Below are 17,833 nucleotides of genomic sequence, written 5' to 3'. Positions count from 1 at the left end.
CTCTTGCCACTGTTGATGTCAAAGTGCACGAGTCTACCATTAGAAAGAGGCTGCACAAATTTGATCTACATGGGAGGTGTGCCAGGAGGAAACCTTTGCTGTCCAGAAAGAACATCAGGGCAAGACTAAAGTTTGCCAATGAACACTGAGGCAAAGACCAGCACTTGTGGAACAATGTGCTCTGGACAGATGAGTCAAAGGTAGACATATTTGGCCACAGTACCAGAAGACATGTTTGGCGAAAACCAAAGACAGCATTTGACCACAAGAACCTGATACCAACTGTAAAGCATGGTGGTGGAAATATGGTTTGGGGCAGCTTTGCTGCATCAGGGCCTGGGCAGCTCACCATCATATAATCCACTGAATTCTTCATTGTACCAGAGGGTGCTTGAGGATAATGTGAGGCCATCTGTCGGAAAGTTGAAGCTCAACCGAAGGTGGACTTTGCAACATGACAATGACCCGAAACATACCAGTAAATCCACCAAGGAATACAACAACCAACAACAACATGCATTTTAAGGCCATTTTCCCTGCAAGAGCGGGGGTTAGCCTTGCGGTCCCCATGACAATCTTCTCCATTTTGCCCTATTTTCTGCAGCTCTCCTTGTTAACCCCCTTGCCCGCATGTCTTCTTCCACCGTCTTTAGCCAAGTCTTTCTCGGTCTTCCCCGGCCTCTACTTCCTTCTCCATTTATTTCGATCACTCTTCTCAACCAGTCACTTTCATCCTTCCTCAACACATGACCAAACCATCTCAACCTGTTCCTCTTCACAGCATCAATCACAGGCTCTATTCCCATCATCTTTTGCAATTCATCATTTGTCTTCCTCTCTCTCAGCGACACTCTGCACATCCACCGAACCATTCGCATTTCCACCCTTTCCAGCCTTCGTTGCTGCTCTACATTCATGACCCATGTCTCGCTCCCATAAATCATAGCACTTCTCACACATGCAGCATACACCTTTCCCTTCAGCTTTAACGACACTCCCCTCCTCATCAGCATGCCACTCAGTTCCCGAAACTTCTTCCATGCACATCTCACTCGAGCAACCGTTGCCGAGTCTGATCCACCTTCTCCATTCAGCATGTCTCTGAGATAGCAAAATGTTTTCACACCTTCCAGCTTCACGCCGTCTCCAAGATCCATCTCAACATTTCCTCCATCTGCAGCTCCCTCTGTGCACACCTTACATTTGAATGTAGCTGCCACACTGGTTAATGACCCTCACACAACTACATTTTTGATGAACCCACTCAGCGCACATTGTCCATTGAATGGAGTTCACTCCGACACCCTTCCTGCACACAGCACATGGCCACTTCCCAGTTCTTTCCACCTCACCACATGCTTTACCACTTGCCATCACCTTCGTCTTTCCTATATTTACCTTCAGACCTTTTGTCTCCATACTTTCCTTCCACTTGTTCATCTTTTCCTTCAGTCCATCCATACTTTCCGCAATCAACACCAGATCATCTGCATACAACTCCCACGGTAAACCCTCCTTTACGGTCTGAGCCAGCACCTCCATCACAGCTACAAATAGTAGTGGACTTAGTACCGACCCCTGATGCACTCCCACCTTCACCTCAAACTCACCACTGTTCCCGTCCTTCGTCCTTACAGCTGTGCGCGCTCTTTTGTACATTGCCATCACAACTCTGATCAACCATTCCTCCACTTCTAGCTTCCTCAATGCCCATGTCAATACTTTGCGTGGAACCCTATCGAATGCTTTCTCCAGATCAACAAACCCAAGAAACAACTTCTTCCTCTTCTCCATGTACTTCTGCAACTGTCTCACAATAAAGAGCGAGTCTGTCGTTCCTCTTCCTGGCATAAATCCAAACTGCATTTCGTCGATCTTCACCTTCTTCCTTATCTTCCTCTCCAACACCCTTTCCAATACCTTCATTCCATGCTCCAATAACTTTATCGCTCGGTACGAGCCACACTCCAGAGGATCACCTTTCCCCTTGTATAGAGGGACAAGGGTACTCAGTTCCCAATCCACTGGAATGCGCCCTTCTTTCACCACCAGATTACAAATCTCTGTCATTCTCTTCACACCCCAACTTCCTGCTGCCTTCAACATATCTCCCACAACTCCCGTCGGCCCTCCCGCTTTTCTACTCTTCATTGCTTTTATCGCTTCCTCAACTTCCTTCTCAGTTATCTTCTCTGCCGGTCCTAAAACTGGGTTACTCTCTATGTTGCCATCCCATTCATTCTCTGTATTCAACAGCATTTCCATATATCGTTTCCATCTTCCTTTAATTCCATCTGGGTCCACAACGATCTGTCCCACTTCATCCTTCAAGCAACTCACCCCCATCACATCACACCTCTCTTTCGCTATCTGCTTTGCAATCCTGAATACCGCTCTCTGACCCTCTTCCGAATCCAAGCGTTCTCCGAACATTTTCCTACATGTCTCCTGCGCCTTTGCTACCTCTTTCTTTGCAGCCTTTTTGGCTGCCTTATAACTTTCATGCTCTGCTTTTTCTGCTCCCGTACCCTTCGCCTTCTGCCACTCCTTGAACTTCTTCCTCTTCTCGTCAATCCTCTTTCCAACTTCATCATCCCACCACCATGTTTCTGGCACCAAGGAATGGCTGAAAATAAAGAAATGGAGGGTTCTGGAATGGCAAAGTCAAAGCCCGGATCTAAATCCCATCGAGATGTTGTGGGGGGATTTGAAACGAGCTGTGCATGCAAGAAACCCCTCAAATATCGCACAGCTGAAAGAATTCTGCATGGAGGAGTGTGTAAAAATTTCTCCCAGTCGATGCCAGAGACTGGTAGACAGTTATAAGAAATGCCTACTTGAGATCGTTTCTGCCGAAGGGGGCAATACCACCTATTAGAGCCAAGGGTGTACTTACTTTTTCCACATGCGAAATTTGCATTTATGTTTATTTAAATTACACAATGGGCTACAAAATGTAAATGTTTCATATTTGTTATATTATATCACCTTTATCTATCAATATTGTTGAAATGAAGATCAAATAGCTGTATGTTGAAATATCTTGAAAAAGTCAAAACTTTACATGGGGTGTACTTACTTTTTCACGTGGCTATATTTATATATATATATATATATATATATATATATATATATATATATATATATATATATATATATATATATATATATATATATATATATATATATATATATATATATATATATATATATATACACACACACACATATACATATTACATATATACATACACACACACACACACACACACACACACACACACACACACACACACTGTCATCCCTCGCTATATCGCGCTTCACTTTTCGCGGCTTCGGTACATCGCGGGTTTTTCTCGCTAGTATATGTAAAATTATATATCGGATTTTTCATTATATCGCGGGATTCTGCGGCCGATAGGTATTTTTATTTTTTTAGATTTTAATTATTTTTGCGGTAAAATAAGCATTTTCTAGCCTAAAAAATTAATAATATTAAATTAAATTTAAAAAATTAATTATTAAATTAATAATAATATAAATAAAAATATAACACATTAATTAAAACCTATATTAAAAGAATATTACAGTAAATCTAAATAAAATACGCATTATAAATGAGTAGACAAAGAATCGCTCGTATGGAAAACCAAGCTTGGGTTGCTTGCGCTAGTTTGCCCAGATGATTTCGTTATAGGGGGTTATAAGCCTGAACAAGTTCTTAATATGGATGAGACAGCTTTATTTTGGAAACGGATGCCGTCTCACACTTTCATCATGATCGAGGAAGCCAGAGCCCCTGGATTTAAGGCCCACAAAGATTTGGTGACTTTAGTAATGTGTGGGAATGCTGTGGGCTTTATGATAAAGCCTGGTCTTATTTATAAGTCCAAAAACCCAAGGGTCCTCAAAAACAAAAATAAGAACCGGCTGCCAGTGTATTGGATGCACAACCAGAAGTCCTGGATTACGAAACTCCTCACATCGGATTGGTTCCACCAGTGCTTCATTCCTGAGGTCAAGCTTTATCTCGCAGAAAAAGGACTCGAGCTCAAAGTGCTGTTGCTCATGGATAATGCAGGAGGTCACGCGCTCGACCTGTCGTATGATGGCGTACAAATAGAGTTCTTACCGCCAAACACCACATCGCTGATACAGCCCATGGATCAAGGCGTCATTCGCGCATTTAAGGCACTTTATACGCGAAACACCCTGCAGCACCTGGTCGAGGCTATGGACTCGGACGAAAACTTCTCGCTGAAGGCGTACTGGCGTGAGTACACCATTGCAACGTGTCTGCAAAATATTCAGATGGCCATAAAGGAGATGAAGACAGAAACTTTGAATGCCTGCTGGAAAAAATTGTGGCCAGAAGTAGTCCACGATTACGTGTACAAGGGTTTCTCTCCTGACGAAGTCCACCACTCTGCAGTAGATAAGGCAGTGAAGCTGGCAAAATTACTAGGAGGAGATGGCTTCAACGATATGACCCGATGACATTGAGGAGCTGCTCGAGACCCACTCAGATCCGTTAACGGATGAAGACCTGGCGGAGATGACGAAGTCAGCAAGTGAGGAAGAAGAAGAGGGTCCAGGGGATGAAGAAGAAGAAGGCCTATCACTGGAACGCCTCGCAACCCTTGTGAGAATGGCAAAATAACTTAAGGAAAGGGCTGAAGAATGGGACCCCCAGATGATTCGTTCGTTGAAGTTCAGAAATGTAATCGACGGAGGCATTGAAGTCTATAAAAACCTCCTCCCCCAGAAGAAAAGGCAGCGCCAGCAACTGCCCATCACTATGTTCCTCACCCGAAAAAATAAAGAAGACACGCCTACGTCTTCAGCACGAAAAGAAGTTCCGGACGACGACGAAGATACTGCACCACCTGACGAGGCGCCTGTTGAAGTGGCGCCTTCAGAAGAGCTGTAATGCTCTTCTTTGCTGTGCAGTACAGTAAAAACTATTATTGATATACTTACCCAGTATCTATTGCAGTATTTTCAAATATACTGTACAGCTATAGATACACATACAAATATTTTTCTAATACGTAAGGATGGGTCTCAAAAGTGTGTTTAAGAGTGTAGAAAGGGTTTATAAGAGCGTGGGAAAGGTTTATAAGAGTATGGGTAGGGTTTTTAAAGGCTTAAAATATATAAAAATAATAAAATTAATATATGGTTTCTACTTCGCGGATTTTCACCTATCACGGGGGGTTCTGGAACGTAACCCCCACGATAAACGAGGGATGACTGTGTATATATATATATATTGTTGCGGTTCTCTCACCGGCCTTCTCCCCTTAATCCCCTTGTAGATTAATCCCCTTGTCTTTACTGGCCTGGCGCAAACCGAGACCTGCAACGTCCCTTCTGTACAGCACAAAATAGGGTTTCGGGACCAAATTCTCGCTCGTATCTAAGTACTCGCGCTGCCCTGGAAGCGAGGAAACAAGCCTCGCACGAACCATGTGAGGTTGGAATACGCCGAGCGGTTTGCGTACACGTGATCCGCGCAGTTATAATTAATGGAACCCGATTGGAGCGATCTTATTCGTGCCACGCTTAGTCAATTGGAGAAATCACGGGAATGATCGAATTCAGAAGAAAGGAAGAACAGATAGGTTTAATGATTATCACACGTATATACAGTTCAGCCTGGTGTTGGCTTGGCGGTTAGGGTGCCGGCTTGGGATCCCAGGATCCTGGGTTAGAATCCCGGTCGATCGCTGAATTAACACCAGGGGGGTTGACTCAGCCTGTCATCCTTCCGAGGTCAGCAAATTGAGTACCAGCTTGCTGGGATGAATGATCCCGGTGTGTACCCCAGTTTAGAATAGGTGCACCGTATCCCTGCGCATCGTAAGAGGCAACCAAGGGTTGGCGTCAGGAAGGGCAACCGGCCATAACAAACATTGCCTCAAACAGGGAACCATGATTGTCATGGGGCCCGCAAGGCTAACCCCCGCTCTAGCGGGGAAAATGGCCTTAAAACGATCATTCATTCATTCATTACACATATATACAGTTCAGGACGAAGAGACACAGGGAAATCCTTATACAGTCTTAATTATCCCAAAGACAACGGGCCCGTCTGACACTCACACAGGGTATTGCAGATGGTCAGGTGTTCCCCAGCGCGTCCAAGGATGGTTCTCGTCCAACTCCCCACGGTCCCCGGCACGTCCGTGTAGATGGAGATCGGCGAAGACAGGGCCACGTAGCGCATCGCTTGAGCAAAGGCGATATATCGGGGCTAACGGCAGGGAGGGCTTTTACGGCAAAGGACAGGACGGCTTTTATGGCGAAGGGCGGTTACGCAGCCTCGTTCACTTGCTTGGCTGAAACGCGCAAATTCGTTACAAATGCGCCTGGCTGCGCCCGCGTATATCTAGCGGCCAACTCTTCTTCCTCAACGCCCTGGTGTTGACTATCGCATAAGAAAGCGCACGCTAACCAAGTTCATCAAGCCCTGTTCAATGAGAGTCCTCCGCTTCAGTCCTCTCCCTCTCTGCAAGTCCTCTTCCCCCGGGAAGTCCTGTTGAGGGCTTTGCGTATCGGGTTATATAGGCCCGCCCCGCGAACCTTCTGGAACTCACCAGACTCTTCTCACCACGCCCTCTGACGCCACCACCTCTGAGCCCTGATTGGCGGCTCATGCTTACCGTCATCGCCTCTGCCGCTCCGACCCCAACGCCGCCCCCACCCTTTTAGGCCTACCTCGTGTTAACTCGACTAGTGAGCAAGCAAAGGGTAGCAAAATGGATCGCGCCTGCAGAGGTAGAATGGTTTGCAGAAGTAGGACCTATTCTCCTGTCTTTACACAACGCAGGATTAACACTGGAAAGGGCCTACTCTCACACATACTAAGAAATAACTATACTACAAACGAGGCTACTTGTTGCTTGTGTGACTATCTATGGGGGGCAACCTTTAACCTTTATTGAGCTCACTGTACAAATCTCAAAACCGTAGCAATATTTATATGCCTTCAGTTTTGATTTCTAATATATACCTGATGTGTCCATATAAAAAAAAAAAAAAAAAAACACCTTTAGAGGCCATTTTTTCCCGCAAGCGGGGGTTGGCCAAATGTACATGTCCATATAGAAGTGTGATATTATCTACATGTTTTGGTTTGAAGTTTGCATAAAAATAATCGCACATTAAAAGTTTTAAAATATATATGTATGTATGGTTATATGTAGCCTGGTGTTGGCTTAGCCGTTAGGGTGCCTAGGATCCTGGGTTCAAATCCCGGTCAATCGCTGAATTAACGCCAGGGGGGTTGACTCAGCCTGTCATCATCCTTCAGAGGTCGGCAAATTGAGTACCAGATAAGTGGTAATTCCCTGTGTGTCGCAAGAGGCGACCAACAAGGTTGGCGGTAGGAAGGGCATCCGGCCATAAACCATCGCTTCAAAAAGGGGACCCCGGTGCTGGAAAAAGGCCAACCCCTGCTCTGCGGGGAAAAATGGCCTCCAAAGGTGGTTCTTTCTATTAAAAGTTTTAAAATACAAGAAAAAAAATCCTACCTAATATGAGTAACCAAAGCTTTTCATGTTGTACTCTTCAAGGTGAATCTCAGCAAGAAAGGAAGTGAAAGCATGCATATACAAGCATGTCTATGTCACCGATTGGTTCATCAGTCATGACGTAATTGGTAATCTGAAGACCGATTGGTTGATTCACTCACCACTATCACTGGCTCCGATTGGCTGGAGCGGAGTTGAGAGCGATGACTCACCAGCACCAATACCTTTGAGAGAGGGAGGCATGGGGTTCCCCAAAAATGTGGATGGGTTTTTGAGATGTCATGCATATATATCGGTTTTGGTCCAAGCCAATTTTTGATGTTTGGTCAGTGTTTACCAGTAGACTTGAACCAGTACAGAAAGATCACATGTGTATAAATACCACATTTACTGGTAACTGCAGTGGCCCTTATTGATGGATTTGACTTTTTTGTGAATGGGGTTGGTTTGAGAAGGGGTACTTGAGTTTTTTTTATTTATGACATGGATGACACATTCAGCATCTCAATAACCACAGCATGCACACCTGGCCACATATAACACTCTCCTAATCTTACTACCTTTATCAATTGAGCTGAATAATGCAATATATGAATGAATGATCGTTTTAAGGCCATTTTACCCCACTAGAGCGGGGGTTAGCCTTGCGGGCCCCATGACAATCATGGTTCTCTATTTGAGGCAATGTTTTTATGGCCGGATGCCCTTCCTGACGCCAAACCTTAGTCGACTCTTACGATGCGCAGGGATACGGTGTACCAATTCTAAATCGGAGTACACACCGGTACAGCAAGCTGGTACTCAATTTGCCGACAGCGGAAGGATGGCAGGATGAGTCAACCCCTCTGGCGTAAATTCAGCGATCGACTGGGATTCAAAGTCAGGATCCTAGGATCCCAAGCCTGCGCCCTAACCGCTAAGCCAACACCAGGCTTGAGCTGAATAATGCAATGATCAATAATAATTAAAATGCCGGTCCTGGATGAAATGGCTTCAAAGACTTCAATTCAAGATACAGATAGCATGCTGGCAGAAGAGGAACATCCTGTGTCTCATTAGAATTTCAAACAAAAGAAACTCAAATCCGTGGGCAGGTGTCTCGCACTTACAAAGCGATGCGCTGGAAATTTGTCAAATAGTTCAGCATAGTTATTCTGCTGTATAAGTTAATATTTTGCTACAAGATCTTTCGAATCATGATGTTGAAGCGCGATGCTGCGCGCGCTAATGCTTACGCAAAGAGCAAGCGGACAACGCGGTTCATAAAAGAGTCTTTATTGAAAGTACTCAAACTGCAGCACTAAGCTGCTCAGGGCTGCGCGCCCCGTGTATATCGTGAGGCCACGCCTCTCTCCCTGGCGTGGCCCATCCCCACTTAGTGTGCGGGGTGATGTCACCACGTCAGTGCTTTCGTGTCCGCCACACGCGCCCCCCCAGAATCCCCGCGCACCTGAAGGGTCAGTTTGCGGGGCAAACGGATGACCCGGCCGAAGCGCCCCCTGGCGACTGGCGGCGTCTGGGATGCAGGGATGCCATCTGGGATGCCTCCGGCTGCAGGACCGGGGGGGGGGGGGGCGGCGTGGCGGCGGGGCTGGGCGGTGCCGGGGGTCCGCCCACAGCGGGGCGGCTCCGACGCGGGGGTCGGGCCACTGGCGGTGGATGGTCTACAGAAACGCGGTCAGGAGTACCGCCGATGTCCAGGGTGAAGTGCTTCGCCCCGGTCTCCAGCACGCGGAAAGGCCCGTCGTACGGGGGCCGCAGTGGTGTCCGGTGGGCATCGTGGCGGACGAAGACGTACTCCGCCGTGCGAAGCTCCGGGGCGACGTGCGTCGGTGGGTGCCCGTGGCATGCCGTTGGCACCGGGGCGAACCTCTGGGCGGTCTCTTGCAGAGCGGAGCGCTGCTGTGCCGCGGACCATGGTGCCGTGGAGTCGGGGAGGAACTCGCCCGGCACCCGCAGCAGTTGCCCGAAGACCAACTCCGCCGCGGATGTGCGCAGGTCCTCCTTGGGCGCCGTCCGGAGGCCCAGCAGGACCCAGGGGACCCTGTCGACCCAGCCGCCGTCGCGGAGGGTGGCCCGGAGCGCGGCCTTCAATGAGCGGTGAAATCGCTCACACAGGCCGTTAGCCTGGGGGTGGTAGGCCGTGGTTCGGTGCAGCCGGACCCTGAGCCCCTGCGCGACCGCCCCCCAGAGCTCCGAGGTGAACTGGGGGCCGCGGTCGGACGAGATGTCTGAGGGGGCGCCGAACCGGGCGACCCAGGTGGCGATGAAAGCCTGCGCGACATCGGCCGCCGTCGTCGACGCCAAGGGCACGGCCTCCGGCCACCGGGTGGTGCGGTCCACCATGGTGAGGACGTGGGTGAAACCCCGCGAGGGGGGCAGAGGTCCCACCAGGTCCACGTGGACGTGGTCAAACCGGCGTTCCGGCACCGTGAACGGGGCCAACGGGGCCTGGGTGTGCCGGTGCACCTTGGCGCGCTGGCACGCGAGGCACGTCCTGGCCCAGCCGCGGACGGCCTTCCGGAGGCCATGCCAGACGAACTTGTCGGCGATCAACCTTTGGGAGGCCCTCGCGCCCGGGTGGGACAGGCCGTGGATGGCGTCAAACACCTGGCGCTGCCAGCCCGTGGGCACGATGGGGCGAGGACGCCCGAGGGAGACGTCGCACAAGAGGGCCGCGCCCGCGCCGTCGAACGGCACCTCGGTGACGCGGAGGCCCGTGACGGCGGTCCGCAAGGCCTGGACGTCGGGGTCTGCGGCCTGGTCCGCTGCCATCCGGGCATAGTCGATGCCGAGGTGGACTGCGTGGGCGACGGCCCGGGAAAGGCAATCCGCCACCGGGTTGTCCTTCCCCGCGATGTGCCGGATGTCCGTCGTGTACTCGGACACGGCCGAGAGGTGACGCTGTTGCCGGGCCGACCACGGCTCGGTGACCTTGCCCATCGCGAAGATCAGCGGCTTGTGGTCGACGAAGGCCGTGAATGCAAGGCCCTCGAGCAGATGGCGGAAGTGCCTGACCGCCAAGTGAAGCCCGAGCAACTCGCAGTCGAAGGTACTGCAACGGCGTTCGGGCGGGCGAAGCTGCCGGCTAAAGAACGCCAGCGGTTGCCAAGCTCCACGCACCCATTGCTCGTGCACCGCTCCCACCGCGTAGTCCGAGGCGTCGGTGGTGAGGGCGATCGGTGCATCGGGCGCCGGGTGCGCGAGCATGGTGGCGTTAGCCAAGGCGAGCTTCGCGCCCGTGAACGCCGTGTCCATCTGCTCGGTCCAGGTAACGTCGCCTTTGCCCGGCTTACCTCGGAGAGCTACGTGCAGGGGGCGCAGGAGCTGGGCGATACGAGGCAGGAACCGATGGTAAAAGTTCACCATGCCCAGGAATTCCTACAGCCCTCTGATCGTGCGGGGGCGTGGAAACCCCTTCACCGCCTCCACCTTGGCCGGCAGGGGGACGGCTCCGTGCCTGGTGACACGGTGCCCCAGAAAATCGATTATGGCGGCGCCGAACCGGCACTTTGCGGGGTTCACAATCAGGCCATGCTGGCCCAGGCGTTCGAAGAGCGTGCGGAGGTGGCGTAGGTGCTCTTCGCGGGACGCGCTGGCGACGAGGATATCGTCCAGGTAGACGTAGACAAAATCCAAGTCGCGCAGGACGCTGTCCATCAGTCGCTGGAATGCCTGAGCCGCATTCTTCAGACCGAAGGGCATCCGCAGGAACTCGAAGAGTCCGAATGGCGTGATGACCGCCGTCTTCGGGACGTCCTCCGGCCTGACGGGGACCTGATGGTAGCCGCGTATGAGGTCCACCTTCGAGAAGAAGGACATGCCCGCCAAACGGGCGGAAAAGTCCTGAATGTGGGGGACGGGGTAGCGGTCGGGAGTGGTGGCGTCATTGAGACGGCGATAGTCCCCGCACGGTCGCCATCCCCCGCCGGGCTTCGGCACGATGTGCAGCGGCGACGCCCAATCGCTCTCTGAGCGCCGAACGATGCCGAGTCGCTCCAGGGTAGCGAACCCCGCTTTTGCCACCGCCAGCTTCGTCGGCTCGAGGCGGCGTGCCCGGTCGTAGACCGGTGGCCCGACGGTGGGGATGTGATGGGCCACCCCGTGCTTGACGGCCCCTGCCGAGAAGGTGGGCCGCGTGAGGGCCGGGAAGCCGGCGAGGAGGCGGGTGAATGCGTCCGCTGCCGGAAGCGTACAGACCAACGTGGCCAGAACCGATCCGTTCGGCAAGCCGCTTGGCAAGCCGCTCGTTGAGCTGCTCGACGAGCTGGGCAGCGCACAAGCGAGCGAGCTGAACGTCTCGGCCTGGACAAGACGTCTGCGCTTTACGTTGACGAGGAGCCCATTAGCACACAGGAAGTCCGCGCCAAGCAGTGCCATGGGCACGTCGGCGGTGACGAACGTCCATCGGAAAACCTGCCCTCCGAACCGCAGAGAGAGGCAGCGTTTTCCGTAGGTACGGATGGGCGTCCCGTTCGTGGCAAGCAGCGCGGGGCCCCCGCCCGCGGCGTACTTGTCTGACGTACCGGCGGGAACGACACTCACCTGCGCTCCCGTGTCGCACAGGTAACGGCGCCCGGATAAGGTGTCCGTTATGAACAGCAGGCTGCTCGAACGGCCGGCGCTCATCGCCACTATTGAGCGCCGGCCCGGGCGTTTCCCGACCTGTTGAAGGAGCATGGCGGATGACATTGCCGAGCCTCGTGGCCAAACTTGGCGTGGAACCAGCACCAGGTGGTGGAGCTGGAGGAGTGTGGCTGGCTCCGCCAGGCCGGTGGAGTTGGCGGTTTTCCCCGCGGTGGCGGTTTTCGCTGCGGCGGTGGGCGGGGCGTGGCGGCGGTCACGAGGGGCGTATCCGCATGCTGCGTATGCTGTGTAAGCTGATGCTGTGGATCAGCATCATCAGCATCATCAGCAGCATCAGCCTTGAGGTCCGTGACGGCCGCACCGACTCTCGCCCGCGTATCCGAAGCCGCGAAGTACCTGTCCGCCTCGGCTGCCAATGCTCGGGGTTCCGTTAGCCCGGTCCCGGCCAACGCGAGGCGAACCTGCGTTGGAAGTTGGCGACGGAAAAGCGCCCGGAATAGAGAACCGGGGGCTTCGTCGCCCAACAGTGACAGCATATGGTCCATTCGGACCGACGGGCGCGGGTCGCCGAGCTCGGGGAGATCCAGGAGGCGGTCGGCCCGTGCGTCGTCCGTGAGGCCGAACGTGGCTAGGAGTAGCCGCTTGAGTGCCTCGTAATTGTGGCCGTCCGGTGGGTGGCGAAGGACGGACACAACTCGAGCGGCCGTGCCGGGCCCGAGGGAGGCGACGACGTGGCAGTAGCGCGTGTCGTCGCCGGTGAGGCGCCGAAGCTGAAATTGGGCTTCGGCTTGGACGAACCAGACTTCGGCCTGGGCCTCCCAAAATTCGGGAAGTTTAATCGACATTGCCTTGTCGTTTGCCATTGCAATGGCGTCGTGTTCGGAAGGATCGCTACGGCAGATCCAACGTCGAGGTCACCATATGAAGCGTGATGCTGCGCGCGCTAATGCTTACGCAAAGAGCAAGCGGACAACGCGGTTCATAAAAGAGTCTTTATTGAAAGTACTCAAACTGCAGCACTAAGCTGCTCAGGGCTGCGCGCCCCGTGTATATCGTGAGGCCACGCCTCTCTCCCTGGCGTGGCCCATCCCCACTTGGTGTGCGGGGTGATGTCACCACGTCAGTGCTTTCGTGTCCGCCACAATGTAAAATTATTATTTGAACACTCTGCAAGTTTGCATCTTTCATATTCATTTGCACCGACTAATTATGTAAGATGAGAGCGCAGACTGCTTGTAGATATTTGTAGAAGGTTAAAATATTCTGCCTTTGTGGTGGAGGCCAAGTGTAATTGGGTGCTTTTGTTTTTACCTCCGGCACTGAAGGTGGATGGAGGTTATGTTTTCACCCCTGTCTGTTTGTGTTTGTTTGTCTGTGAACAAAATAGCTCAAAAAGTTGTGGATGGATTCGGGCGAAACTTGATGGAGAGGTTGGGTGTGTGAAAAGGAAGAATTGATTCAATTTCGGTGAAGATCTGGATCCGTATCTGGCTACTTAAAATTTTTAAAAGTGATTCTTCACCATTGGGAGATGGGGCTAAAACCGATACATAGCATGACATCCCAAAAGGTTGTGGCCGGATTCGGATGAAACTTGATGGATAGGTTGGGTGTGTGAGAAGACTGAGTCAAATCGATTTTGGCGAAGATCTGAATATTAATTTGAATATGAGAATTATTTAATTTTTAAGTGATTCTTCACCATTGAGAGATTGGGTGAAAAGCGACATATAACATGATATTTTAAAAAGTTATGGACGAGTTATGACTAAACTTGGTGGATGGGTTGGTTAAGTGACAAGAACAAGCTAATTAGATTTTGGTTCAGGTCCGAATCCAGATCTGGCCTATCAGTGGATACAAAACATAAACTGTTCAGCCTGGCGCGGAGTATGTGTTCCACCGAGTGCCATTCTCGTTATTTTATTATTTTTTTGGTCATAACTTCGCTGAAGATTTTATGATTACTGGTGTGTTTCTTTTATGTCTTCCAGACCTGACGATTGGTCGAGCTTTGTCTTCAAATTTTTTTATTTTTAAATTGAGCTGAATAATGCAATGAGGAGGGTAAATGTGAGGGAATGTTATTTTTTATTTTGTTACGGATTTTCTTTACATTTTTGTGCTTGTGATGTTGTATATTAAATGCTTGTTTTATTGTCATTATAGCTTTGAGTTTACTTTAAATTCAGTTTTATTATCTGATGCATTATTAATGAGTTAACTTTGCTGAGGAGTATGATTTATTGTGTTTATATGTGTGACCCTTTTTCACAGTGTCTTTTAGGATTGTATAGAAGTGATTCTTATGAACAACCAATGAAAAAAAAACAACAGCATTTTACATGGTTTATAAATGCATATTATTTTGTGTAATTAGAATTGTGCAATAAATTTCCACTTTTAAAAAGTAAACCCACACCGAAATGTCTTATTTACGCACGAGATAGCATATTCATTTTCAATGAGCTTGTGTGTGTGTGTGTGTTCGTGCTTAGCATTCCTGCCACCATCTGTAATGCTTCCACCACGAAGACTCCAAACGTTGCTGCAACAAGCCATTGAGCTGCAGAAAGAGCGTTGCCTTTACCACAATACTCGCCTTGAGCCCAACTTTGCCTCTATTTCCCTACTTGCGGATCATGTTTGTACCAGGTATTGCCCATGTTATGGGTGGCTGCAGGTATTAGCGTAGAGGACTCTTTGAGATTAGAATTCATTTCACTTTCCTGACGTTTTGTTTTTCAGGAAACAGTTTCCTTGTTGCACACGCCAGATACTCACGGATCACTGCAACGAGGTCTGGTTTTGTCGCTTTTCCAATGACGGCACAAAGCTTGCCACAGGCTCCAAAGACTCCACAGTAATAATCTGGCAGGTAGACCAGGTGAGGTCTATGACTGTGCGCGAAGCAAAGTGTTGAAGTTGCTTTTGGGTGAGGTTTGCAAAGTGGAAGTTGCATTTCATGTTTACCAGCTCGATTCTGGAATGAAAGGCATGTGGTGTATATAAATTGTTCTTAGGCATTTTGGAATGTAGTTCTGAATGAAAGATCCCAATGCTTGTCATTTTATCTGTCGTGGATGCACCATTTTTCGGAGATATGCTCTTGGATGTCACATGATGTCCTTTTTGAGGCTAACGATTGAAGTGGATTGGATGTAAGACCGATGCTGGATGATTGCGAGAGAACAGAGATGACACTGCTGTGTGCAATCTTGACAACAGGAAAGCCACAAGTTGAGAGTCTTGAGAGCCTTGGAAGGTCACACGTATGGTGCCTCGTACCTTGCTTGGAGTCCTGACGATACCTTCCTCATTGCGTGTGGTCCAGACGACTGCTCTGATCTTTGGCTCTGGAATGCACAGGTGGATACCAGGAAATTGAGCAACAACTCAAATTCCTCTAGATGCTTGACTAAATTTATTTTTAATGATTTCTTGTTTTTTTTTTATCATCCCGACAATTGAGACTTTCTATGCAGATGTGATCTTAGATTCAGATATGAATTTTCAGTGAATTTTCCAGTACTTTCTGTGAAGGCGGTAGCCTTCTCCATGATTGGATGACTTGCATCGATACCATGTGCCGTTTTGCCATTCCTAGACACGTGTCAAATGTGTTACAAAGATCACTGCAGATATGGCTGTCTTGACAGAAATTCCTGGAAAATTGCATTTAATGCTTAAAGGACCATCTGTTAATGTTGTACTAGCAGGAGTACCCAGTGTTGCCGGTCATCTTCTCACCCTGTTGGCATTTTGAATATATCAGTTTGGTTTTTTTTCTATTTTTTTGTGGGTGCCTAAAACATTTCCTTATGCCAACTGAGGAAAATTTACATTTAATATCATAATAAATACTGTTATGTCGGTAGGGTAGAGCAATATCTAGGGCCAGGTAGATCTGAATAGGTAACATGCTTCGATTGTCGCGATAGGGAATCTACCTTGTAATTTATGTGTAGTCCGGTTTGTCGGGTTACGATGTATACCTGTGAACATACCAGGATGTTCGAGTGTTAGATAGTGTAGGGATTAAGATAAACCCCTGTGTGTCACACCTGGTAATCAAACCTTTGTCCCTCATGGCATTGCACTCATACAAACACGTAGACAGGCCCTTAGTACAACATTAAATAATTCCCTTCCCTGACAAGGACTTCGGAAGAAAGCATGCAAGAGGCCAGTTCAGGGCACCGCCGCATGGGCCGCAGCCAGCTACACCTCCGGCAGGCCTCGAGTAGCACGAGCTATGACCACGCTGCAGGCCTGTGATTCGGTGGAGGGCACTGATTGGGTGGCGAGCCAAGGCTGACGTCACCGCCGCAAGGTCATATAGGGGTGCACCGAACGACATTTTCCCTCTTGCAGATCCAGCAGTTAGGCTTGCACATCCAGTTCTCTGGCAGCTCTTGCATTTCAGCAGCTCTTGCGCTCTGGCACATCGAGTCTCTCTTGCGCAACACGTCCCCCTGGCTCTCTTGCTCTTGCAGCTCGAACCCTCTTGCAGCACGTCCCTCCCTGGCTGTCTTGTGCTCTCTGCGTTTTTCCTCTTGGTCTTGGGAGGTCCTGGTGGTCTTGGCTCGCCATCTGCGTGGTGCTTGTAGCGGTGCTTTGCGGCCTCGTGTGCGATCGGAGCTTCTGGAGCTTGGAGTGGTGCACGGACCTCGTGGTGTGCTTTGGAGCTTGGAGCCAAGTGGAGACGCCAGACGACGGGACAGATAAGGACGCACCACATTCACAATTACATAACGGACGTTTTTCCTTTGGTAATTCATTCCTGTGTCCTGTTGTTGAGTCTGGTGTGGAATGAATGATGAATGATCGTTTTAAGGCCATTTTCCCTGCTAGAGGGAGCCTTGTCGTTCGCCTTGCGGGCCCCATGACAATCATGATTCCCTGTTTGAGGCAATGTTTTTTTATGGCCGGATGCCCTTCCTGACGCCAACCCTTGGTCGCCTCTTACGATGCGCAGGGTTACAGTGTACCTATTCTAAATCGGGGTACACACCATGATCATTCATCCCAGCAAGCTGGTACTCAATTTGCCGACCTCGGAAGGATGACAGGCTGAGTCAACCCCCCTGGCGTTAATTCAGCAATCGACCGGGATTCGAACCCAGGATCCTAGGATCCCAAGCCGGCACCCTAACCGCTAAGCGAACACCAGGCTATAATGGTGTGGGGACGTCCCAATTTAGGAATTAGATTTATCGCCGCGTTTCCCTGTCCCGATTCTTTTTACAATAAACCCTTTTATTACTGTATTTCTCACTCCCTGCAAATCTTGTGCCGTTTGAGTTCGTTCGCCTTCCACAGGTTCGCGCTTTTACCGCAGCTTCCACTTCCCTTCTTCCTCTTCCCGCGTTGCATATGTAAAATCCATGTTTGGTCGTCGCCTCAAGTAAATCTGTTCTGGTCCATCCGCGAGCCCTGGTATTAACCGAAGCGTCCGCGCGACGACTGGTGTCAGGAGTGGGATCTGGGCCCGTCGGACAAATTTTTTTTGTCCGCGGCGAGACATCGACACGGTCGGGCGTACATTGCGCCCGACATTTGGACGAAAATTTTTCGTAGTCCGAGGCGATAAATTGTATAGTCGATTGGGCTTGCACGATGCGAAAGGTGCGTCATTAAATTCAGATCGACATCTGAGGTAGAAGCCGCGTGGGAAAGCGACCTCCTCTCCACGGATGGAGGAGGTGAGC

At 50.2% G+C, this 17,833-nt stretch overlaps 1 protein-coding gene across 2 annotated transcripts in view; it reads left to right on the top strand.

Moving 5' to 3' along the window:
* Nucleotides 1-17,833, top strand: part of WDR26 (WD repeat domain 26) — a 156,252-nt gene that overhangs the window by 114,178 nt on the left and 24,241 nt on the right. For both annotated transcript variants that reach the window (XM_068128443.2, XM_068128444.2), the window contains exons 6-8: nucleotides 14,621-14,777; nucleotides 14,871-15,009; nucleotides 15,351-15,491. In XM_068128443.2, the coding sequence (XP_067984544.2) occupies nucleotides 14,621-14,777; nucleotides 14,871-15,009; nucleotides 15,351-15,491 (437 nt within the window). The remainder of the gene's footprint in view (nucleotides 1-14,620; nucleotides 14,778-14,870; nucleotides 15,010-15,350; nucleotides 15,492-17,833) is intronic.

This window comes from Myxine glutinosa, chromosome 9 (genome assembly GCF_964187855.1).
Source record: "Myxine glutinosa chromosome 9, kmMyxGlut1.1, whole genome shotgun sequence".
NCBI lineage: Eukaryota > Metazoa > Chordata > Myxini > Myxiniformes > Myxinidae > Myxine > Myxine glutinosa.
This window is presented reverse-complemented; position numbering and strand designations above follow the sequence as displayed.